This window comes from Ylistrum balloti, unplaced genomic scaffold (genome assembly GCF_031769215.1).
Source record: "Ylistrum balloti isolate Yb309-2 unplaced genomic scaffold, AGI_CSIRO_Ybal_v1 Utg369874, whole genome shotgun sequence".
Lineage (NCBI taxonomy): Eukaryota > Metazoa > Mollusca > Bivalvia > Pectinida > Pectinidae > Ylistrum > Ylistrum balloti.
Window position 1 is genome coordinate 2,032,610 of NW_026782015.1, and position 26,900 is coordinate 2,059,509.

Sequence of the window (26,900 nt, forward strand, 5' to 3'; positions counted from 1 at the left end):
TGCAGATATTTTGTTGTTTTAGCGTTTGTTTGTATTTAATGCTGCAGATATTTTGTTGTTTTAGCGTTTGTTTGTATTTAATGCTGCAGATATTTTGTTGTTTAAGTGTTTGGTTGTATTTAATGCTGCAGATATTTTGTTGTTTAAGTGTTAGTTTGTATTTAATGCTGCAGATATTTTGTTGTTTTAGCGTTTGTTTGTATTTAATGCTGCAGATATTTTGTTGTTTAAGTGTTGGTTTGTATTTAATGCTGCAGATATTTTGTTGTTTTAGCGTTTGTTTGTATTTAATGCTGCAGATATTTTCTTTGTTTTTCGTTTGCTTGCTTTAATGCCGAAGAGATTTTTTAAAATCTAGTATCTATGAATTATGAAAAAAATAAGAAATAGCAAAAACCTCACCATGAATTAGTGCCGGTTCCTTACTGAGAGGCATCCATGATACAAATGTATTGAAACTGTCACAAATAATATGGTTCTATCTCTATCTCCGTGATACATTGACACATACAACACATCCACATTACAACAGAGTCATAAAAGTGATCGGTTGAGTTTTTTCCAGAATTGACGGTCACTGAGTGACAAATATGTATGTGTCTGTATGTAATGCTGCATATCGTTTTCCAGAGACACAAGATCCACACTCTCCTTGACCACGACTATCAAATGGCCGGTCTTTTCCATTAGCGTCTGCTGGAAAGCCTTGCGAAATTCCAATAAACACCATTCACTTCTCAGGAAGTTTGGCGACAGCACCAAAATGGTGTGTCTACTTTGATCGATGCTGTTTAGGATGTTTTCGGATATACACGCGCCCGGTACAAAATCCTTGTGATGAAGGCAGACATTGAATTCATTTGATTCCAAGAATACGTATAGTTGCTCCATTACCCATGTCTCGTCCAGTGAGCTGTAGGAGATGAATGCATCGTATATCTTGTTGTCTATACTCTTGACAGGCGATCGGTATGACACTGTTTCTACGGATACAAGCTTGCATCGTTTTCTGTACCAAACTAATGCAACTATGACCAAAGCCTGCCCGATCACCAGTCCGCATATCACTGTGATATACTTCATTAATGACCTCTGTTCAAGGACGATATTGCCCGATTCGCGACCACATACAGCGTTGTCTGTAAGATCTAGAAGCGCTACTCCGCTCAGATTAACCGGATAGGCACATTCTATACTGCCTCCAATTTCTTCATATGTAGATTTCGACTGATGATCAACATACGCTGACGTTTTGAGAAACGATACAACATTGGACACACTACAGTTACATACCAAAGGATTGTCGGCAAGTGTCACAGAATTGGGCCAAAAATTACAGAGGTCTTTTATATCATCCAGGGTAACGGATGTTATAGCATTGTCACTCAGATTGACGGATAATATGGGATTGGTCCCATTTGGTTGTTTGTTTCTAAACGGAAGTGACATGATCTGGTTACGAGATAAATCTATTTTCTCCAGAGCGCCAAATTGAGTCCACCACTTACCAGCAAACAGATGGTGCGGAACTTTCTTCAAATTGTTACTTGTCAAAATGAGAACCTTCAGTTTCGGAAACAATGACCGCGAGTGCGGTTTAGGAAAAAACAAATTGATATACACATCATTTTTGTCTTCGAAGAAAACATTTCCAGAGAGTTCTAGATATTCTAACACTGGGCAGCGACAGTTTCTTTTTCGGTATTCTGTCAGAGCATCTTGATAATCCTGTGAAAGTATAGTGTCGTATCTTTCATAACAGGATAAGTTATGTTCACGGTAGTACACGAGTTGAGGATTGATGAAACACTCTGCTGTATGATCCCTTTTGATCTCCTCCATAATTTCACGAAGTGATACAATCAACACACAGTTTTCCAAATCCAAGATTTTAAGGTCGTTCTGTTTGATGACCATGTCTGGATTCATAACATTATATGAATGAATAAGACATCCGAGTATAGATACTGACCGCAGCAGTCTGGCTTCGTGAGGTCTCTTCATTGATACACTGCCATCCTGAGTACAAAATATGGTCAGGTCAATATTAAAACCATTGTGTTTTTCAGCAAATGAGTTTGTATGTTCCTGAAACGAGGTCCAATTCCACGGTCCCCCATCTCCATTAACATAGCAAGTAATGCTCAAGGTTTGACCAGTTGAATTGGTATCTGCACCCAAGAATTCTCGTGAATGATTCATTGCTATCGTCTTCGAATGTTGTGCTGTACTCTGCGTCTCAGCTTCTTTATTAAGCGAGCAGTTACCTGGTACACCAGTCATCAATTCATAGGCGATATTTGTCAAGTTGTTGCGTATATCTGTTGCATGACAGCCCACTGATACAAGGGACACGAAAAACAAGCACCGTGAAAGCATCATCTTTACAGTTGTATCGTGGTGCGACCATATTATGAAATGTCTGTACTATCACAACAATATATATTGTCGGTTGAAGAAAAAAAATGCATTTAAAGTCTGTTCATGCAATGTTATTAACAATTTGAATGAAAACGTATCATTTTTATTGATCTGTATAGCACACAAAGAGGAACGATAGTCAATTATGCATTAGATAGGATACAGAGAAACAATACCCGTCACCACACGTTAACATGTAAACATATGCTAGTCTGATAATGGAAAAAGGTCTTAAGTAAAAAATCCTCTCTGTTTGCCCATTGATTTCCTTTTCAACAAAGTAAATGCACGAAGCACGGATTTGAATGTAGATATGTTGAGTATGATTTAATGAGGACTAATTGACAAAAAAGCGAACAAACTTATCAGTCGCGTCGACAAGCTGATATCAACAGAAAGCAGCACGGATGGGCAGGTAGACGGGTAGGCAAGTGGCGTAGTGATAACACACTCACCTAGCTGTCCGGGATTCGATTCCCAGAATGGACTCGAAAAGACATGGGGTCACCTGCCCAACCACATAGATTTTCCCCAGGTACTCTGGTTTCCTCCCAAAACAAGACCCATCGCGCGCTTCCATCGGGGCCAACAAGAGTGATTGGTCTAAGTTGGAAAAACTTGCTTCGCGATTGTTTTAAAATAAAAGATTATTTATGAAGCAGCATGATGTTTAAAAGTACATTTTGTATCCAATTCTATATTTCCACTTTGATTTCTAATAACGATTATCTTCCTTTTTTTGTAAAGTTTGATAGGGATTGGTGGATTGCTGCCCGTGGAGGTAATACAGCAGAGAACCGTTCATCAATGTACATATATATACCAGGGAAGGTAACATCCCGAACTCAACCTGCTGTCGTTCTTGTTCTGATTGGAAAAACAATAAACAATTATGAACAATAGAGTGACAAAGTGACATATGCTCTTGAATATAATCCAAGTTCACGGAACCTCAGAAAAGATAGATTCTAACAAGATTTGCGGAACAGTCCAACAAGCGAATACAAAGATGACAGATGGATGACGAATATGAGGTCACGGACCCAAAAACATCAGATTGGGTCAAAAAATTGGATCACACTTTGCAACTAACTGGAATATAGAAGACAGACTTATCGTTGGCCAACGGAAATTGATGAAGGTAATTGTAAGTAAATTAATTGGTAATAACTGTCGATGTGTAAAATGATTACTTAAACGCTCATTCGTAATTCAGGTAAACGTTTCGAAGGGCAACCAGCACACAGGAAGATTTTAAGACACGCTTGACATAAGTACATAATTATGTATACATTGTCAAATTGGTGATTTTATATGGTTATGACAGGTTTCAAAGCCACATTTCTCTTTCTCACCGATTGTTTGATTCATTGTAAAGCTCTGGATATCTACCAACTACCAAGGTAAGCACATGTATTACCTACAATGGAAAGAACATTTATCACCTACAAAGCAAATGGCATTTACTACCTACCAAGCTTTATGCATTTTCAGTCACCGTAGCAAAGACGTTCTCCAATTACCAAGCTCAGGACATTTACCGCCTATGTGGCTATCAATTCTATCTATCAAGGCATGAACATTTATCACCTACCGAAACTCGGGACATTTACTTTATTTGCAGTCTACAAAGCTAAGGACATTTCTTATCTACCAAGGCGGTAAAATTTGATGCCTACAACGCTAAAGACATTAATGTTTCGTCCTGTCGTTCGTTTGGTACGTAATGCTTTTTTTGCAGCCCACAGTAAACTTCTGCTGTTCGACCGGGGTTGGGTGAGCTTCGTGTGGAAGTTGTCCGTTGGAAACTAATTGCTAATTATGTGCGTGATTTACAATCCACAGTTCCCTCAGTTTTCCGATGTGATGCGGCTGCACTCGTACCTGCATGATGCCCAGTTGTGCCTGCATGATGCCCAGTTGTACCTTCATGATGCCCAGTTGTGCCTTCATGATGCCCAGTTGTGCCTACATGATGACATATTTAATCTTAATGCCAGCCATGTTAGCCATCCTCTCTATTCAAAACCAGACTGACTATTGAAGCTATTGTTGAAGGGGTCTATTGATATGTAAGAGAGGTCATTATTTATTTCAATGCCTCCATTAGGATTCGAACCAAGGACCTCTGACGTACTACTCTGACGCTAAAACAATCTAGCTAAAGAGATTTTCTCTGTATCTGAGCTGTGTATTGCGGCTAGTATTTATCAAGGTTACATATACAGCAGGTACCATCTAGAATGCAAACAACTTGGCCACAGATTACAGCGAACAAGGCAATAACTGGCCCACAACACACCCTCACTTGCAGAAATGGCAGGCCATACAATGGGTTGCAGTATCAACATCGTTTCTTCTGAGCTAATCCCCAATGTTATGCCCGCAGCTGATAAGCAGTGCCACCACATAACAAATCCACATCTAACCTAGTTTCTTCAAGTGGGTTAACTGCCTGCGTTTTTTGGGCGGTATGGGCCTCCTGCTGGTGTTCTGCAAGGACTTCTGTTGAAATGTTCAGTCAACATACCCGAAACAAGTTTTAAGCATGATCATAAATTGGCCAGGGCTATCGTGGACTTCCATGCACACCTGAAGGTAAGTTTAAACGAGATCTGTAAGAGATACTGACAAGTACTAGGCATACGCAGGAACATTTACTGCCTACAAAGCTAAGGACATTTACTACCGACTAAGCAGGGAGCTTCTACGACCTAAACTCAAAGACATTTACTGCCTACAAAGCTAAGGACATTTACTACAGACTATGGCAGGAACATTTATGGCAGGAACATTTACTGACTACAAAGCTAAGGACATTTACTACAGACTATGGCAGGAACATTTACTGACTACAAAGCTAAGGACATTTACTACCGACTAAGCAGGGAACTTCTACGGCCAAAAACGCTAAGGACGTTTCCTGCCTACAAAGCTAAGGACATTTACTACTGACTATGGCAGCAACATTTCCTGCCTACAAAGCTAAGGACATTTACTACTGACTATGGCAGCAACATTTCCTGCCTACAAAGCTAAGGACATTTACTACTGACTATGGCAGCAACATTTCCTGCCTACAAAGCTTAAGACATTTACTTCAAACCAAGGCAGGAACATCAACTACCGACTAAGGCAGGAACATTGGATGCATGTAAAACATTTTCCAATGTAGTAGATAAACATATGCCTATGCTTCAAAGGAAAAAAAAGACAGTCAAAACCAGAATGGTTAGATAATGATATTTTAGAAAACATGCAGTTGAGAGACAAATTGTAGCGTGAGGTGAATTTGACAGAATATAGAATACAGCATTACTATGTTGCTTAGGGAGACAAAAGCCATGTACTGTAAAAATGTTATTGAAAACAATCTGGATAACCCTCTAGAAATGTATTGTGACCTTGTACGTAAAAAATTACCTTCCACATCTACGACGGTTCAGATTGAAAATGAAAATATATATGATAAGAATGAAATAGCCAATCAATTCAAGACATACAAATAGTACAATTGAAAAATTTTGTAAATACCAAACAAGTTGGGGATTGTACTTTTTCTATTCCAACTATCACTTGATTTCATTGACAAATCTTTGCAATCTTTAGATACAAGGAAAGCTATAGGTTTGGATGGTCTCAGTGCAAAGCTACTAAAACTTCCAGGTGCCCATATAGCACCTTCATTATCATATATAATGAATCTTAATTATCAAAATGGTTGTTTTCCTATACAATGGAAAACTGCAAAGGTAATTCCTTTGTACAAGCCTGGAAGCACCTTCAAGAAGAAATGAGAACTGAAACATCTTTTTCTATATTCAAACAGAAACTAGAGTGCAATTTAAACTCTTAATGAACTATATTTTTAGATTTTCTTTCCAATATCAGTAATGTTTTACTCTATGCTATACTAGGGTATAACCATGTCAACTTTTACACTTTATACTAGGGTATAACCATGTCAACTTTTACACTTTATACTAGGGTATAACCATGTCAACTTTTACACTTTATACTAGGGTATAACCATGTCAACTTTTACACATTATACTAGGGTATAACCATGTCAACTTTTACACTTTATACTAGGGTATAACTATGTCAACTTTTACACTTTATACTAGGGTATAACTATGTCAACTTTTACACTTTATACTAGGGTATAACTATGTCAACTTTCACACTTTACTATATTAGTATGTATGTATATTAGACAAACTTGTCCTTTAATGATAAAAATCTTTGCATGAACTTTTGTGCATTCTGTGATATTCTTATTTATGTATCTGTGATAAAGGTATGAAAATCTTATGATTATGTTGTGAACAACAATGTATTTTAACATATAACGTTTTTTCTAACAAGAGGATCCTGTGAAGATTAGCCTCAGCTAAACAGGTTCTTAAACCCTCATGAAATAAAGTCTATTATTTTCATTATTATCATAATTTAAGGACATTTACTGCCAACCAAGGCAGGAACCTTTATTGCCTACAATGCTAAGAACATTTACTACAGTCAAAAACAGGAACATTTACAGCCTACAAAGTTCAGGTCATTTACTACCTACAAAGCCCTACCAAGCCCAAGACATTTTTCACCTAGTAAGGGAATGACACAAGTTTACAAGTTTGTCCACATATTTGATGGAGTTAAAAAATAATCTAAACAAAAGTTCTTTTGAAATATCATCATTTTATTAACTTTATTTGTGGAATATCACAGTTATAAGCTGCAGTTTCATAGGGTAAACTTCAGTGTTAAACAATGTATATGTATACAAATATGAATTATGCTTTGATAAATGTTAGAACTAACACATTCATTAGCAAAAGCACCACCTACTGTACATAAAAATATGAAATTGTTCAAATCACTGTGAAAATTAATTTATTTGTGCTAAAAAGCTGAAAAAGTAACTAACATTACATAATCGGGTATTTTCTTGTGTAAGATAATGTATTTTTAATGTATTGACAATGATAGACAGAATATATTGTAACATCACAGAAAAAACTGCACACAACTGTCACTTTGACTAGACCCCAGATAACACTGAAATGTAACAGTTTAATGCAGATTTATCACAAAAACATAATGTTATTAAACAAACAATGGCTTCAATGGTATTTACAGTAGACCTGAGATTTCCTTCCTCCTATCAACATTACTGTCTATGTACACACAGTAAGCTGTGTTTGAAGTCATGAATACATGTCCATCAGCATGTGTTCACGATCAGCATGGCTGGTATCCATGTCAGCATATCCTTCTAGGAAGAGGAATGTGGCTCGGAGATTTATATGTATGGGTCATACACTGGTACACCAGATACATCACACATATTTATGTACACAATAACAGAGTATGCTACCAAACCAATTCCTGCAGCCTGTTTCTCTGCAATATCGTTCTGAAGGTCGACCAGGCATTCTGTCACGCTAAAATGACCTTTAGCTGATGGACAATATACACCAACTGTTGAAAGAACAGAAACAACATTCAAAACCAAAACTGAACAATGCCTTATCGGTCACCTGAGGACTCAAAGTCTTTGGACAGTTTTAGAACCTGTCCATCAGTCCCAGCTTTGGGGCAGACAGAACTGATATATGCATACTTACAAAGGTTTTTTTGTTTCTAAGTTTGAAGGATTAATTTTCAATTAAAAAGAACTGATAACACTGTCTGTTGTTGCAGTTAAGCATATTTTACCCCTGTGACCTTAAATGAAGGTCAAGGTCATTCATTTGAATAAATTTATTAGCCCTTCATCCCAGCATACTACTGCCCCAATACCATGACTCTGGGCCTTTTGGCAATTGAGAAGAAGTCGAAAAATGTTAGTTGTTTACAACACATGATGGACAAGCCTGGTCAAAAAACAAAAAAATCTAGTTCCCTGTGAGTAATGTTTACACACTTATGTGGCTGTTTTCATTTCTTTTTTTATTGTTTTATGGCTTGTAAACAACAAAAATAACTTCAGGCACAAATATTGGCTTTGATGTTCAAAACCTATCATTTTAAGCAAGCTTTCTAAATCTCAATTCATAACACTGGCGAGTAAATGCCAGGAAATAAAATGTCCTGGTTTTTGGTTAAGGGAAGTTTTTAGGGACTTTTTGACAGAATACATGTACCCACCTTTCTTATCCTGTGCTGAAAGTTTGCTCAGAGACAGATCTGCACAATCTGACAGTGGTCCAAGCCATGGGATGTCTGTTATCAGTTCCCACCTCGACCCATTATCATTTTTTCCTGAAAAGTCAATGGACAGTCAGTCTGACATAAATGCCCTGTCAAACACAAATACCATAACTTGACAATTTCTAGTAAAGTAACTTGACTTTAGTACTCTGAAATCACCCCTAATATTGTCTTTCGGAAGTCCATCATTGGCTTTAAAGGATAATGTTGATTCAGAAAGGAATGATGGGACACAACAATTTACAAGCGTAACTTTTGAATTTAAAGGGAATAAAAACAATGAGGAGCATCACAAAACACAGACTGATTGTGCACAGGTACAGGGCCTTTGGAGTAGTTGTGGAGAGGAAAAGAAGTCTGTGGGTGATTGTAAAGGTGGACACTTACCTGCCATGGTGTAGACGCTGCTGTCCAGTGGGTTCTTGGAGGATATTGTACAATCCCTCTGTCTAAAATTATAGGACTGCAGCAACTCTCTGAAATAATTGTTACAATCCTGTATACATTTACACCCTGAAATAAATCAATTACTTGCTGTCCATTCAACATCAGATTAAATATACAATATTACTCTTTGGATGTGTAATAGGTTTGTATGTACATTAACCAAACTGCAATGATAGCCCAAAATATTCTACCAATAAAAATGAAGGCACCCATATGAAATCCTAAATACTAAGGAAGTCTCTCTACAAGTATGCAAGCTAAAAGAAAATATGTATTTTATAAACATCCTAAATAAACTTTGTTTGACAAATGATATTTGTTACCGCTCTATGTTGTACTATCCTTATGTTATACAAAAGACCAGCAACAACCGTTCTCAAGTACAAATGTTGAGTATTAACACAGTTACAACAATGATAACATGTATGGCCTGAGTATCGAGCTTAACAAATTACTCATTCCACGGCCACACAAGGACTGACTCTATTTGCTGTGATCTTACAGTTTATCCTAAAGTAATTATAATCTAATTCTGATAGGGAAAGTGTCTTCTACTGATCTACAATTAAACCGTGAACAGTTAATGCCTCAATGGTGGAGAGCATGTCCAGCCAATGTTTCACGGCATGATTCTGACACTAAGGTGACGGCAATTAAAATATCTGTCTGATAAGCCAGCCGGTCACATTAAGATTTAACACAAATTATGTTCTACACTTGAGTGACAAATTTCTCTATTAACATTATTGAATTTCAAAATTCACTTAAATTGCTCTTCATAGTTACAAATTTTCAAGAGAAAAAGTTGTAATGTCAAGTTACGCATTTCTCACAAAAATACAATAGATGGGGTGTAAATCTAAAAAAAATTAATTTCATGAACCCGAAAAAGATTACTCCCAAGTAACGCATAACTATTTTTAGAAGTAGATTTACTATATAATGAAGAAAAGAAAAGAAGCAAAATTATGAAGCTGCCCAAATGAAGACATTGTATCTTCTGAGTCATTACAAGAAATATATTAAAAAATAATATGTCCAAAAAACTTAGATTTTGACATACATACAGGTTTATACCAATGAAGAGGTTTGGCCAGGAAGCAACTCTCGTTCTGTTGTACATCGAGTCTTGGGCCGATGGATTATAGTCATACACCACACACAGTCCATAGTCCACCTCACTTCCTCCAAATAATCGTTTCTCAAGACTAGCTCTGTCAAACTGAAATTAGACATTTGTCACCTGGGAACACCTGTTACTATATGTGGGAGGTAAACATTTGTCACTATTGCTACATCTGATGTTATGGGAACACCTGTTACTATATATGGGAGGTAAACATTTGTCACTATTGCTACATCTGATGTTATGGGATCACATGTTACTATATGTCGGAGGTAAACATTTGTCACTATTGCTACATCTGATGTTATGGGAACACATGTTACAATATGTGGGAGGTAAACATTTGTCACTATTGCTACATCTGATGTTATGGGAACACCTGTTACTATATGTGGGAGGTAAACATTTGTCACTATTGCTACATCTGATGTTATGGGAACACCTGTTACTATATGTGGGAGGTAAACATTTGTCACTATTGCTACATCTGATGTTATGGGAACACCTGTTACTATATATGGGAGGTAAACATTTGTCACTATTGCTACATCTGATGTTATGGGAACACCTGTTACTATATGTGGGAGGTAAACATTTGTCACTATTGCTACATCTGATGTTTGGGAACACCTGTTACTATATGTGGGAGGTAAACATTTGTCACTATTGCTACATCTGATGTTATGGGAACACATGTTACTATATGTGGGAGGTAAACATTTGTCACTATTGCTACATCTGATGTTATGGGAACACCTGTTACTATATGTGGGAGGTAAACATTTGTCACTATTGCTACATCTGATGTTATGGGAACACCTGTTACTATATATGGGAGAAATAATGCTAGGTACCCATTTGTCATTATTGCTACATCTGATGTTATGGGAACACCTGTTACTATATATGGGAGAAATGATGCTAGGTACCCATTTGTCACTATTGCTACATCTAATGTTATGGGAACACCTGTTACCATATACGGGAGAAATGATGCTAGGTAAACATTTGTCACTATTGCTACATCTATGTTATGGGAACACCTGTTACTATATGTGGGAGGTAAACATTTGTCACTATTGCTACATCTGATGTTATGGGAACACCTGTTACTTTATGTGGGAGGTAAACATTTGTCACTATTCCTACATCTGATGTTATGGGAACACATGTTACTATATGTCGGAAGTAAACATTTGTCACTATTGCTACATCTGATGTTATGGGAACACATGTTACTATATGTGGGAGGTAAACATTTGTCACTATTGCTACATCTGATGTTATGGGAACACATGTTACTATATGTGGGAGGTAAACATTTGTCACTATTGCTACATCTGATGTTATGGGAACACCTGTTACTATATGTGGGAGGTAAACATTTGTCACTATTGCTACATCTGATGTTATGGGAACACCTGTTACTATATGTGGGAGGTAAACATTTGTCACTATTGCTACATCTGATGTTTGGGAACACCTGTTACTATATGTGGGAGGTAAACATTTGTCAGTATTGCTACATCTGATGTTATGGGAACACATGTTACTATATGTGGGAGGTAAACATTTGTCACTATTGCTACATCTGATGTTATGGGAACACCTGTTACTATATGTGGGAGGTAAATATTTGTCACTATTGCTACATCTGATGTTATGGGAACACCTGTTACTATATGTGGGAGGTAAACATTTGTCACTATTGCTACATCTGATGTTATGGGAACACCTGTTACTATATGTGGGAGGTAAACATTTGTCACTATTGCTACATCTGATGTTATGGGAACACCTGTTACCATATGTGGGGGGTAAACATTTGTCACTATTGCTACATCTGATGTTATGGGAACACCTGTTACTATATGTGGGAGGTAAACATTTGTCACTATTGCTACATCTGATGTTATGGGAACACCTGTTACTATATATTGGAGAAATGATGCTAGGTACCCATTTGTCGTTATTGCTACATCTGATGTTATGGGAACACCTGTTACTATATGTGGGAGAAATGATGCTAGGTAAACATTTGTCACTATTGCTACATCTGATGTTATGGGAACACCTGTTACTATATATGGGAGAAATGATGCTAGGTACCCATTTGTCACTATTGCTACATCTAATGTTATGGGAACACCTGTTACCATATACGGGAGAAATGATGCTAGGTAAACATTTGTCACTATTGCTACATCTATGTTATGGGAACACCTGTTACTATATGTGGGAGGTAAACATTTGTCACTATTGCTACATCTGATGTTATGGGAACACCTGTTACTATATGTGGGAGGTAAACATTTGTCACTATTGCTACATCTGATGTTATGGGAACACATGTTACTATATGTCGGAGGTAAACATTTGTCACTATTGCTACATCTGATGTTATGGGAACACATGTTACTATATGTGGGAGGTAAACATTTGTCACTATTGCTACATCTGATGTTATGGGAACACCTGTTACTATATGTGGGAGGTAAACATTTGTCACTATTGCTACATCTGATGTTATGGGAACACCTGTTACTATATGTGGGAGGTAAACATTTGTCACTATTGCTACATCTGATGTTATGGGAACACCTGTTACTATATGTGGGAGGTAAACATTTGTCAGTATTGCTACATCTGATGTTATGGGAACACATGTTACTATATGTGGGAGGTAAACATTTGTCACTATTGCTACATCTGATGTTATGGGAACACCTGTTACTATATGTGTGAGGTAAACATTTGTCACTATTGCTACATCTAATGTTATGGGAACACCTGTTACTATATATGGGAGAAATGATGCTAGGTACCCATTTGTCACTATTGCTACATCTGATGTTATGGAACACCTGTTACTATATATGGGAGAAATGATGCTAGGTACCCATTTGTCACTATTGCTACATCTGATGTTATGGGAACACCTGTTACTATATGTGGGAGGTAAACATTTGTCACTATTGCTACATCTGATGTTATGGGAACACCTGTTACTATATGTGGGAGGTAAACATTTGTCACTATTGCTACATCTGATGTTATGGGAACACCTGTTACTATATGTGGGAGGTAAACATTTGTCACTATTGCTACATCTGATGTTATGGGAACACCTGTTACTATATGTGGGAGGTAAACATTTGTCACTATTGCTACATCTGATGTTATGGGAACACCTGTTACTATATGTGGGAGGTAAACATTTGTCACTATTGCTACATCTGATGTTATGGGAACACCTGTTACTATATGTGGGAGGTAAACATTTGTCACTATTGCTACATCTGATGTTATGGGAACACCTGTTACTATATGTGGGAGGTAAACATTTGTCACTATTGCTACATCTGATGTTATGGGAACACCTGTATATGTGGGAGGTAAACATTTGTCACTATTGCTACATCTGATGTTATGGGAACACCTGTTACTATATGTGGGAGGTAAACATTTGTCACTATTGCTACATCTGATGTTATGGGAACACCTGTTACTATATGTGGGAGGTAAACATTTGTCACTATTGCTACATCTGATGTTATGGGAACACCTGTTACTATATGTGGGAGGTAAACATTTGTCATTTGTCTATTGCTACATCTGATGTTATGGGAACACCTGTGGGAGGTAAACATTTGTCACTATTGCTACATGGGAACACCTGTTACTATATATGGGAGAAATGAGGTAAACATTTGTCACTATTGCTACATCTGATGTTATGGGAACACCTGTTACTATATGTGGGAGGTAAACATTTGTCACTATTGCTACATCTGATGTTATGGGAACACCTGTTACTATATGTGGGAGGTAAACATTTGTCACTATTGCTACATCTGATGTTATGGGAACACATGTTACTATAGGTAAACATTTGTCACTATTGCTACATCTGATGTTATGGGAACACATGTTACTATATGTGGGAGGTAAACATTTGTCACTATTGCTACAGGTAAACATTTGTCACTATTGCTACATCTGATGTTATGGGAACACCTGTTACTATATGTGGGAGGTAAACATTTGTCACTATTGCTACATCTGATGTTATGGGAACACCTGTTACTATATGTGGGAGGTAAACATTTGTCACTATTGCTACATCTGATGTTATGGGAACACTGTTACTATATGTGGGAGGTAAACATTTGTCACTATTGCTACATCTGATGTTATGGGAACACATGTTACTATATGTGGGAGGTAAACATTTGTCACTATTGCTACATCTGATGTTATGGGAACACCTGTTACTATATGTGGGAGGTAAACATTTGTCACTATTGCTACATCTGATGTTATGGGAACACCTGTTACTATATGTGGGAGGTAAACATTTGTCACTATTGCTACATCTGATGTTATGGGAACACCTGTTACTATATGTGGGAGGTAAACATTTGTCACTATTGCTACATCTGATGTTATGGGAACACCTGTTACTATATGTGGGAGGTAAACATTTGTCACTATTGCTACATCTGATGTTATGGGAACACCTGTTACTATATATGGGAGAAATAAGGTACATTTGTCACTATTGCTACATCTGATGTTATGGGAACACCTGTTACTATATATTGGGAGAAATGATGCTAGGTAAACATTTGTCACTATTGCTACATCTGATGTTATGGGAACACCTGTTACTATATATGGGAGAAATGATGCTAGGTACCCATTTGTCACTATTGCTACATCTAATGTTATGGGAACACCTGTTACCATATACGGGAGAAATGATGCTAGGTAAACATTTGTCACTATTGCTACATCTATGTTATGGGAACACCTGTTACTATATGTGGGAGGTAAACATTTGTCACTATTGCTACATCTGATGTTATGGGAACACCTGTTACTATATGTGGGAGGTAAACATTTGTCACTATTGCTACATCTGATGTTATGGGAACACATGTTACTATATGTCGGAGGTAAACATTTGTCACTATTGCTACATCTGATGTTATGGGAACATGTTACTATATGTGGGAGGTAAACATTTGTCACTATTGCTACATCTGATGTTATGGGAACACACTGTTACTATATGTGGGAGGTAAACATTTGTCACTATTGCTACATCTGATGTTATGGGAACACCTGTTACTATATGTGGGAGGTAAACATTTGTCACTATTGCTACATCTGATGTTATGGGAACACCTGTTACTATATGTGGGAGGTAAACATTTGTCACTATTGCTACATCTGATGTTATGGGAACACCTGTTACTATATGTGGGAGGTAAACATTTGTCACTATTGCTACATCTGATGTTATGGGAACACCTGTTACTATATGTGGTCACTATTGCTACATCTATGAGGTAAACATTTGTCACTATTGCTACATCTGATGTTATGGGAACACCTGTTACTATATGTGGGAGGTAAACATTTGTCACTATTGCTACATCTGATGTTATGGGAACACCTGTTACTATATGTGGGAGGTAAACATTTGTCACTATTGCTACATCTGATGTTATGGGAACACATGTTACTATATGTGGGAGGTAAACATTTGTCACTATTGCTACATCTGATGTTATGGGAACACCTGTTACTATATGTGGGAGGTAAACATTTGTCACTATTGCTACATCTGATGTTATGGGAACACATGTTACTATATGTGGGAGGTACATTTGTCACTATTGCTACATCTGATGTTATGGGAACACCTGTTACTATATGTGGGAAAGGTACCCATTTGTCATTATTGCTACATCTGATGTTATGGGAACTCCTGTTACTATATGTGGGAGAAATGATGCTAGGTAAACATTTGTCACTATTGCTACATCTGATGTTATGGGAACACCTGTTACTATATATGGGAGAAATGATGCTAGGTAAACATTTGTCACTATTGCTACATCTGATGTTATGGGAACACCTGTTACTATATACGGGAGAAATGATGCTAGGTAAACATTTGTCACTATTGCTACATCTATGTTATGGGAACACCTGTTACTATATACGGGAGAAATGATGCTAGGTAAACATTTGTCACTATTGCTACATCTGATGTTATGGGAACACCTGTTACTATATACGGGAGAAATGAAGCTAGGTAAACATTTGTCACTATTGCTACATCTATGTTATGAGAACACCTGTTACTATATACGGGAGAAATGATGCTGACTAAATATTTGTCAGATTTTCTTCACGATAACTATCACACTGGTAATTGCAGAAACATCATTAATTCAAACCTGAATTGTAAAGACAGTTCATTACCTGGTATTACTAATAAAATTAGGGGGGAATATTTAAGATATGATAGTAGGTTACTTACTTTGTGCAGGGGGCGGAGGTAAACTACACGATTTTTGACAGCTGACATGGAAGTTATCTGTTCTATTAAGAATCCTTCATCAAGTTTCCTACATTGGGCAAAAGACATTTTCTGAAGGTTTGGGGCAGATTCCGTTTTCACTTTTTTCAACACTCGACATGCACAACCTGTAACAACAAAGTAAATGAAAATTCTTACCACAAAAAAGCACTTAGAGATCAAAATGTCATTCAAAAATAGAAGAGTTAACACAAACTCACACTCTCAGAATACCATGGAAAAGTTCACATAAAAAGACTTCCTCAGAATATACCAGAAAGAATCCCACGCGCACGCACACGCACATGCACGCACACACACACACCCTCACACACACACACACACACACACACCTTCACACACACACACACACACACACACACACTGCCTACGGATACTCCAGAAAAGATCACACAAACAGAGCTAAACCTCCACAAGGGATAAAAATCTCCTACAGATTTCTTAACATTGAAACAGATTAAATAAAGGATCATCTGATCCTGAGATTAATGTTAATCAGTCGACTAAACATTTAATATGTATGTAAGCAGGTGATGAACTATTTCGAAAATGTTTTGTTTTTGTACCAGTGACGCGGCCGAGCTTTGGGCAGTCGTTGAGGACTAGGTCTGTGATTCCAACCATGTTTAATGAGACACACATCAGACTCTTGGACTTTATTTCCAATACCTAAAAATTAAGCAAAAAAAAAAAAACAATTATGATCATCTCAATATTTGTAGTTACAGAGAGGAAAAATTTGTAAACAGTAGAATTTGTATTTCTGAATGTGAGAGAAATAATTCAAAGTGAAATCTCACCAACAGTAAAAGGCACAACTAGAGCATTATAGCCTGGTACACATGCAACTTTTCCCAGAGATCAGTGGAATCCTTTTCATGCTGTTGCCTTACACACAGTATATTACGTATTTCTACATGCAGGGTTGTTTCCGAGGTAACATAAAATATTAACACGAATTAGATGTAATTACAACACATTTATTTGTTCCCAGTTTCACTTCAATAGACTGGTCATTTTTAATCAAAAAGAAAAACACACTAAAAGTTATGTCCCCTTCCACATACCAAATTACCATATTTATTTCATTTACCAGAAGTATATGTAAATGCCATTGATATATTGTGATGTTTAGATACTGATAAAGTGTAAAACAGATAATAAAATCTGGAGGATGTTTTGTAAATAAAAGATTTGTTGTAGTGTCCACTAAGTGATATAGTCTGATACTAAATTTGAATAAGTCGAAATCTCACAAACAGCGAAAAGGCAGATATGGAAATAGTGTGATATGTGTACAGAGATTTGTTGGCTAGTTTGTAAGTTATAGCCTTTCTATACCACTGTAGCTCTGACAATACTTTACAGTTTTGTTATATCATATCGTCTTACACCACTATTTTTTTTAAATTTTAATTTGAATAATTACATAGGAATTACTCTTTGTGTGAACATGTAAACAGGAACTTGAGGTATTTCTGACTAATGTTCCATGGATAACAAAGAGAATATCAATGACAAAATCATACAATAGTACAAGACAAAGGCACTGGCCTGACATGTATGCAAAGTTTGAAAAGATCATGTTGATTGGTTTTCAAGTTGTAACCCCTCAGACAGAAAGACTGAAGCAGCCTAATTTTGTCTCCCTGTAAATGTCTTTTGCAGGACCAATCATTGGATTTGGTGCACAATTTACCTGTATGTGATCATCTTCAATCACAGGGTCACTGGTACTAGTGGACTTGTCAATCATCCTCTTACCATCCACATAACTGTCCACTTGACGGCTGGGGCTGCTGATTGTGGAAACTCCTGCTCAATACAGAATAAAACGATTCTTTTAAGTAAATACTGTCCTCTCCACATAAGTTATACATTCTGATATTTTTTGAAAAAGGTTTTTGAAAGCTATGAAATGTTAAGGGATTATCCAAGAAACATGATATTTCCCATTTATATCAAAAGGGGAAAAAAATTCAACACTTCAATGTCATAACAAGGCATTTTGCAAGCCACAAAAGTCCCTTCACTTAAACCCAGACTTAAGATAAATGAATAGTCTGGCAAAGTCTGATCAAAATCCCTTATGGAATGAAGCCACAGAAGTGCTGACTAAGATTTTTTGAGAATGATACTAGTGACCTTGCCCTTGACCCTACAACCCTGAAACATGATCTTGCATGTGATATCATAAATCCCGTACTTGAATGTGAAGCTTGATAGAATTCCTTCCAGGAATGAAGTCACTAGACTTCTGAAAAAACTTTTCTTAAAAAAACTTTGACCTTCAACCTACATACAAATGGGAATATTCCTATATATCCTCCTCCTGACATTCTTCATGAGGAGATAATAATGATATACAATGAGTTCTATCCTTTGAGTCAATCAGCGTCATTGGTCTAGGATGATGTTAACATGCCAGTCAAATCATGATGTTCAGAGTTACTTTATACTAGAGATAAATTATTACATACAATTACAGTAAATGAGAGACTGAAAAAAACAGATAAACACCTCTTTTGAAAGTAAATTAAAGTGGATAAAGTTGGAATACCCATGGAATAGACATATACTGTAATTGACCTCAGCTGACCCCTCCCCTCCCCCTACCCAAGCATAGAGATATACTGTAATTGAGTTGACCTCTCTCCTTCCCTCCTACCTCTGACCCCTCCCCCCACCTCCGCCATGAAACAAACCTCAAATTACCTGAATTGTAGGTTGTTGGACCCCCCATGGAGAGGCAGCTGATGACCTGATTTGACGGATCACTCTGCGAAGCTGTAGTATGAGTCTGACATGCCTTATCATTGTCCTGACTCTGCTGTATGGAGTTGTCTACCTTGGTAACAGCCAGCTTAGGATCTACCACAGAAGATGGGCCAGGATCATCAACAGTACATGACCAAAAAGCACCAAAAGCACTTGTTGGTATAGAAGGACTGACCTCCGCATCTCTTATTCTCATGTTACCATACATCTGACAGCAGGGGGAGAGTAGGACAACCATACCAGAGCAAGTATGCAGTACACCTCTCACTGGGTAGTCACAACTTATCATGTCTTGGCCTGCTGTCTGCTCTTGTCCCAAGCTCTTCTTTCCTCTTATTTCTTCCTTCTGTTCCTGGTCTTGTATTGAGCTGTTACTTGTGTTCATATCCTCACTTTGGGCCTGATCTGGTGTGCTGGTGACGCCCTCGCCTAGCACCATTTTCTTTGATTGGTCCTTACATTTATTATCTTTTTTTGAATTTTCAGATTTTACATCGTCAAACTGGGCACTTACATTATCGTTTGCAGCTTCACATGGTATACTGATAACATCCTTACCGTGAGCCTTTGATATGTCAGTTATATCACTACTGTAATCCTGTGATGTACTGGAAACATTATTTCTGTTTGAAATATCTTTAATATTGCTATCTTCTGTTCTGTCAGTGTGATGTTCCATATGGAAACTGTTAATTGTATTTTCGTCCTCAAACATTAATCCTTCCTCATCACCTTCAATTTCTTTTCCTTCATCTTGCAGATTCCTTTCCACTTTGTCATCAACCAAGGCTTCACTCAATGTCTTCAAATGATCTTCATTGCTTTCTTGATGGCCAATATCTTCTTGGTTTATCACACCAGATGAATGTGCCTCTGCCGCAGCTTCTGTCCTTCTGTCACCATTTGCTTGTTTATGTTCCGCACTAATCCTCCGTAAATCTCCTTCTGTGATAAAATGAAGAATTGATGGTGAGCCACAGCTATGTAACACATCATTAAGTGTCTCACACGGCCCATCTGGTAGGTCAGTCTGTAATATAGATATCATCTTTTTACCGCTTTCAACTGACACATCAATCTCCCCTGACCCCACATATGTACTGCAACCATTTACAGTGACTACAATGTCACGTCCCAGCTGCCTTGTCCCTGTAGCTTTAGGCCTGTGCATGGTCATTCCTAACATGATGACGACATTAGACAGGATACCAGACATCTGTCCCTGCGTGGGATCAATATTTATTTCCCCTGAATGGGACCGCACCGTTATTTCCCCTGACAATGTTATATTGTTCTCTTGAATAACTTTTTCTTCTCTGTTGACTTTTTCACTTGTGACTTTGTAACCTCTGGGCTCTTCTCTTCTCACAATCAGAACTGTCTCTTCATCAAGTTCACCTTCGTTAGAAGAAGCTTCCTCTTCTTCCTCCTCTAACCCATCAAAATCCACATTCTTTCTGTCATCAAGTTTTTCTTCATGAATATCAATGTTTCTTTTACTATCATCACTTACTAAATTGTCTTGACTAGAATGCGGTTCTTCACCATTTGTAGTTATTTCTTTGTTTTCTTTCAAGTCTGAAATCAAAATACTGTTTGTGGTTTCTTTGTAAGGCCCTGTTGTTATATTACAATTTTTGTTAACACTGTCCATCACTAGGTCAATATGTCGCCCTTGACCATCATTTCTACACTGAGATTTTCTTTGATCTATCTTAACGGTCTGAACTTGTCCTTCTCCTTTGGAATCAATGTAATTATGATGGAGACTTTCAGACTGACCTTCACTTTTACAATCCATATGATTTTGTACTTGAGTTTTACTATAAGTCTGACAATGGCTAACTGAAGGACAGATCACACTATCTGTGTGTTGTCCAGTACTATCAAGGCAAGTCCTCTCTAAAATTGTTTCTGTTGTGTTTATGTTGTTTCGCTCACTAATATCACATTCTTTTTCAGAAAGACAATTTTGTAAATTTTCGTGTTTATCTGTCAGAGCAGGGACATCTGAATTTGGTTTGTCATAATCAGCATTAGCTGTGCTTTTACTGTTGTCCTCTGTATTAATACACGAGTCGTGACTATCTGAACTCTGGTCATCATCAGACCAAGTGTCGTCAGCCATATCCTCACCATGCAGAAGAAATGCATCATCCTCATCAACCACCTCCAACTTGTTTTCCTCTAACTCTATCTCATGTTCTGCCTTCATTCTACTCATGGCCTCGTCGATATGGTTCTCAGTGTAAGAATTATCACAGGTTAGCTGTGTGCTCCTAGAATCTCCAGAAACATTAAATATCGTTTGTTCTTGCGAACATGATTCATCGTCTTTACAAACAAATATCTGGTCATAAGAGATTCCACTAGCGTCTGATTTCTGATTGGATGATGATAAATCCTGCGGTAATGAGCAGGATGAAAATGGTGATCTCACGTCATCAGTATCAGTACTTCCTCCTGACAACAGTTGCGATGAAGATGATTGCTCATGTGATGTTATTTCCTTAACAGGCTTGTCTGTCTTACCCAAGGGAGGTAACACTTCCGCTGCCTCTGAAGGTTCTATAGTATTTGTTTGGATGGACACAGTTCCTTCTGATCTTTCTGTTTGATGTGCACTTTTACAGCCTTCTGACTTGCTTGTTGTCTGACTATGATCATTACACGGCTTTTCAGACTGTTGACTGGTCAAAGTACATGTATCATCTTTAGAAGTTTGATTAGATAACCCACTGTGCTGTTCCTCAGATGGTTCAATTGGGCTGTTTTGATTGGCTGGTACATGTTCAAAGTCTCCTTGGTCATCCAATGTTTCATCTAATTCCTGATGAACCAGCTCATTATTGTTATTGTCATTGTCCGAATCATCACTTTCATCAACAGCATTGGAGATGTTTGGTCCTGGCTGGTTACCAACAAAGGCAGAGGACATCCCTAAACCAGTGCCAGCACTCAGTCCAACTCTATGAAATATCAAAACACACCTTATATAGTCTCAGTCCTACACTTAATTCTTGTGTAATTATCCTCAATTGAAAATTGTACTAACATCAGTAGTATTTGTGAAGCTATTGGGTTTTATTAAAAATTTCATCTTTACAATCTCTTCATTGATTCAATAATTATAATTTATTATATAATTGCTGTGCCGTTCAATGAATATACCTTTATCATATTTTTACATAAACATTATGAAGTCATAAACTCATTTTATGGGACATAATGTGACATCATGAAAAGAAAAAAGAAAAAGAGGTCATATTCCCTCTTAGAAAAGCATGTTTTCTACAAAAACTGACCAAAAATAATTGTATAGCATCATCAGATTACAATTTTGCTTTGATGTGTTTCATCATCATGTGATTTTTTACTTTTCTAACTCACAAGAGGCTTGCTGAACCTCAAACTTCTGAGGACATTTTTCATAACTCTTGAATTTACAACCTCATGTAAGATCCTATGTGTACAGTGATGCATTGTAGTACAATCTGAAATACTGTAAGTAAATACACTATACAGTAAAACTATTTTCGTCCACCGAAAGGCCGTAACAGTGGACGTAAAGCCCATTAAGATAAATAAATAAGTAAAACTCATTTGTAGGACAAGGTCAGACCATTTTTTGTTTTTAAGTGTTTTTAACAGCCTACCTGGAACAACCCTTGGGTGGTTCACGGAACATATGTTCAAGATGAAGTAGCTCCAAGTTGGGAAGTTGCTCTATAAACTGACAGAAGTCGTTCAGTCGTATGGCATGGCATCGTCGTAAATAGAGTTCCCTCAGATGTAGCCATGTCTGTGCCCCTGTGAAATTCACAAAATTATGATGAAAACCACACCTTTAACCAAAACCTAATCCACCCTTAACCAAAACCTAATCCACCCTTAACAAAAACCTAATCCACCCTTAACCAAAACCTAATCCACCCTTAACCAAAACCTAATCCACCCTTAACCAAAACCTAATCCACCCTTAACAAAAACCTAATCCACCCTTAACCAAAACCTATTCCACCCTTAACCAAAACCTATTCCACCCTTAACCAAAAGTAAAAAAAAAACTTCAAGTAAAACATAACTCATCCTTAACCAACACCTAATCCACCAGTCTGTAAATCTTTTAGCAAATCCTAATCCACCCTTAACCAAAATCTAATCCACCCTTAACAAAAACCTAATCCACCCTTAACCAAAACCTAATCTACCCTTAACAAAAACTAATCCACCAGTAACCAAAACCTAATCCACCCTTAACCAAAACCTAATCCACCCTTAACAAAAACATAATCCACCCTTAACCAAAACCTAATCCACCCTTAACAAAAACCTAATCCACCCTTAACCAAAACCTAATCCACCCTTAATCAAAAGTTAATAAATCTTTAAATAAAACATACCCCATCAGACCCATAACAGACTTACCAGCTATAAGCCAAGCTGTAGGCTTGTGTATGTGAGGACAATTGTAGATCTGTACATGTTTGAGTTCAGGAAAACACTGCCCAACAGCTTTCATCCCAACATCTGTCACCATGGCAGGGTGTTCCACTACATCAGACAAATCTTCAGCAGCCAAGTCCTCATTTGTCCATTGGCCTTAAAATTCAATTACATGTCAAATCATAGATACGTAGAGAAAGCTACATATACGATCAAATAACATTAACTTTGTTTCAGAAGTTACTGGTAAGGCAGCAATTTAAGGAGATATTACCCTATTTTCAGATATTAATAACTATTATTGTGTATCGGTACTCTTTAATGAGTGCATGTGCATGGCATTGATAAAACTTGTCTTATGGTAGTTAGGGGAAATTTATGTCAACCATGTTAATAAAAGTTGGATATACTTCACAAATGAAATCTTTACATCAGTTTTATTGTTACCTGGCTCTGGAAAAGCATCAACAAAACCCAGATGTAGAGTTTGGAGGAACTTAAAAGATACATCTGCCAGACGAAGTGATATAAACAGACTGTCCTTGGTTAGTGACGGCTGCAGGCACAGTTCCTCCATACTGAAAAAGCACAAGACGTACTGTTACAGATTCTTACCATAACACTATACTGTGTTTACAATAATAGAGAAAATGATATAAAGAGTGTATAGGATTCAAACCCAGCAGTAAGACAGGTGTTTGTTTTAATTCACTATCTTGTATTTCTTACTTTGGAGCAGCTGTGATGACTAAGTAACCAACATCCATCTCCAAGATGAATTTACATGCCCCAAACTTGAGGTGATTGATTTTCTTAAAGCCTTCAATCCTCCAGCTGTCTTCTACAACATGTTGGATGAGTCCTCCTACCAAAGGAAACAAAGATGGTTAACAAGGAATTTTTAATCCATCATTGCTAAAATATTAATGTTTGTGATAAATAAGCATTATTTTTATTAAAAATAATTGCATTTCTTCAATACTTTATATTAATATCAGGACTTGTTCATCCAGTAATGTTACATCTAACATATTATATGACAGAAATGGTACTGTTTTAATTTTTATGTAAATTAACCATGGTTATTGCTAAAAGCTGACTTTAAAACATCATTTTGGTAAGTTATGAAGCAAATAATGATTTTACTCTCAAAAATTTGATAGAAGACAAGAAAATTTTAGACAAACCTAAGATTGGAACTCGTATAAGTTCCAGTCTTTTCAGACTCTGTGATGTGGCAAGAGAAGCAATCATCCGTACATATTTGAGAGGATTAGAGTTGGCTGGACCTCCACAGTGAGCCATGACAAAGGTCTGCAACTGAGGAGCAGCAAAGTCCATAAAAGGATGAGGGCCTGACAAGTGTACCCATCGCAACTGCAGATGCTTCAAGAACATAAGTGGAGGCAACTCCGGAATACACACACCAATCAAGTGAAGGGATGTTATTCTTGGGTTTTCGGATAACTTCAGTTTATTTACATCATCAAATGGAAAGTTTCCTATCCTATTCTTGAAAGTTCCAAGAATTTCAACCTCTGGTAGATAGGCCAAAATGGCCTCTAGAAGGAATATGTCAGAAATTTCAACTCCTTTGAGATTTTTACATAAAGCCAATGCTTCTGTGATTCCTGGAACACTGAGAGTATCCAATCCTCTAGTACGACGTTTAGCTACATATGGCACATGCAGTCCCTGAATATATTCTAAATCTCGACAGCGGCTTAACAGATTGCTAAGAATTTTATCCGTTACTTTGTCAGACATCCAGCCAAAAACCTCCTCCTCTGTAAAATCAACTTTTTTCCTAACTCGTAAGTGAAGTGACACAGCTTCATTAAGTTTTTTAGATTTGTGGTCCATTTTCATCACATCCTTTAACGGCAGAAAATCTAAAATAAGACAGAGAATTTCTAGCGAGAGAACAGAGAGCCAGTCTTTATCTAGTCTGCTATTTACAGCCTCTGTGTCTACTGAAGCTCCAACTGCAGCAGGTTTATAACCTGCTTTTAGCTTTTTTCTTCTATTCATTATTGCACTGTTTCTTTGAAAACCTGCAACAATAATAAAACATTTTTCAATTAGTTACAAAAATCAGAGTTTCATCTGAAAATAAAATAAAAAAAGATCTAGTTTAATTAGTCTATTCATCTAGTAATAAGTGGTATAGACTAACACACCAATACCGACTAAAATTAGGGGATGGAATGATGAAACTTCTGTTAACATTTCTACTGAACCTTAAAAGGTAGAAATAGACATATTATAAGATACTGACTAATTGCCATATAATACATTATAACCCTAACCCACCTCCATCCTAAAATACAGGAATGACTGTCCTTAGTTGCTTGAATACATTTGTTCACTCTAAAATGAATACCATATACTCTTCAACCAGAAGCAATATAATTGACAGACATGTACACCCCCTTTATAATGTAGCTACAGATTGCCAGAACTTCACTGGGTCTTCAGACTCTTGCATGCTAAACAACCTAGAACTTCACTGGGTCTTCAGACTCTTGCATGCTAAACAACCTAGAACTTCATTGGGTCTTCAGACTCTTGCATGCTAAACAACCTAGAACTTCACTGGGTCTTCAGACTCTTGCATGCTAAACAACCTAACTCTGGTATACAGAGAAAACATATTACGTACAGACTACAAGGTAGAAGTAAGAGGCCTTCAAGGTGATAGCTACACTAAATCCTCGAAAACTACAGTGCTATACTGTCTTCTGTTACCCGTTCAGATTAATGCCTATATTACATTGTAGGTTATCAATTTTGAAAAAAAAACCTCTTGTCTGCTACAACTGACCGTAATAGCTAAACCAAAAATCTTATCAATTGGTCTGTGTATGTAGAAACAGGCTAGGCGACTGTCATACATATATGTAACGACACCTCTGTTGTGGTTATGGTTGGGCTGAACAGCTGACTTGTCCAGATAAAAAAGTTGTTGCATGTGTTCTAACCTGCTAAATGGCCAGCACCTGCGCTTCAAGGCTTAACTGCTGGTAGGCGTTTTGTTTTTTGTGAGATAGTGTACATTTTCCGAAAATGTACAAG

The 26,900-nt window shown here is 37.2% G+C and overlaps 2 protein-coding genes and 1 long non-coding RNA gene across 3 annotated transcripts; 1 reads left to right on the plus strand and 2 right to left on the minus strand.

Annotated features, from left to right (window-relative positions):
- Nucleotides 1-534: 534 nt before the first annotated feature.
- Nucleotides 535-2,382, minus strand: LOC132546097 (toll-like receptor Tollo). The gene has a single exon (XM_060209792.1). The coding sequence runs from the start codon at nucleotides 2,380-2,382 to the stop codon at nucleotides 535-537; it is 1,848 nt and encodes a 615-aa protein (XP_060065775.1).
- Nucleotides 2,383-4,806: 2,424 nt separating this feature from the next.
- On the plus strand, nucleotides 4,807-9,394 carry LOC132546040 (uncharacterized). Its single transcript, XR_009554056.1, has 2 exons — nucleotides 4,807-5,019; nucleotides 8,902-9,394. It is a non-coding gene; the product is annotated as an uncharacterized LOC132546040 (long non-coding RNA).
- On the minus strand, nucleotides 7,124-26,900 carry LOC132546039 (uncharacterized). Its single transcript, XM_060209735.1, has 14 exons — nucleotides 26,807-26,900; nucleotides 25,013-25,879; nucleotides 24,555-24,690; nucleotides 24,273-24,403; nucleotides 23,808-23,981; nucleotides 23,036-23,189; nucleotides 19,317-22,348; nucleotides 18,301-18,416; nucleotides 17,168-17,270; nucleotides 16,542-16,708; nucleotides 10,149-10,303; nucleotides 9,022-9,110; nucleotides 8,572-8,685; nucleotides 7,124-7,902 (listed from the first exon to the last, which is right to left on the minus strand). The coding sequence occupies exons 2-14, from the start codon at nucleotides 25,854-25,856 to the stop codon at nucleotides 7,724-7,726; spliced, it is 5,394 nt and encodes a 1,797-aa protein (XP_060065718.1). The 5' UTR covers nucleotides 25,857-25,879; nucleotides 26,807-26,900; the 3' UTR covers nucleotides 7,124-7,723.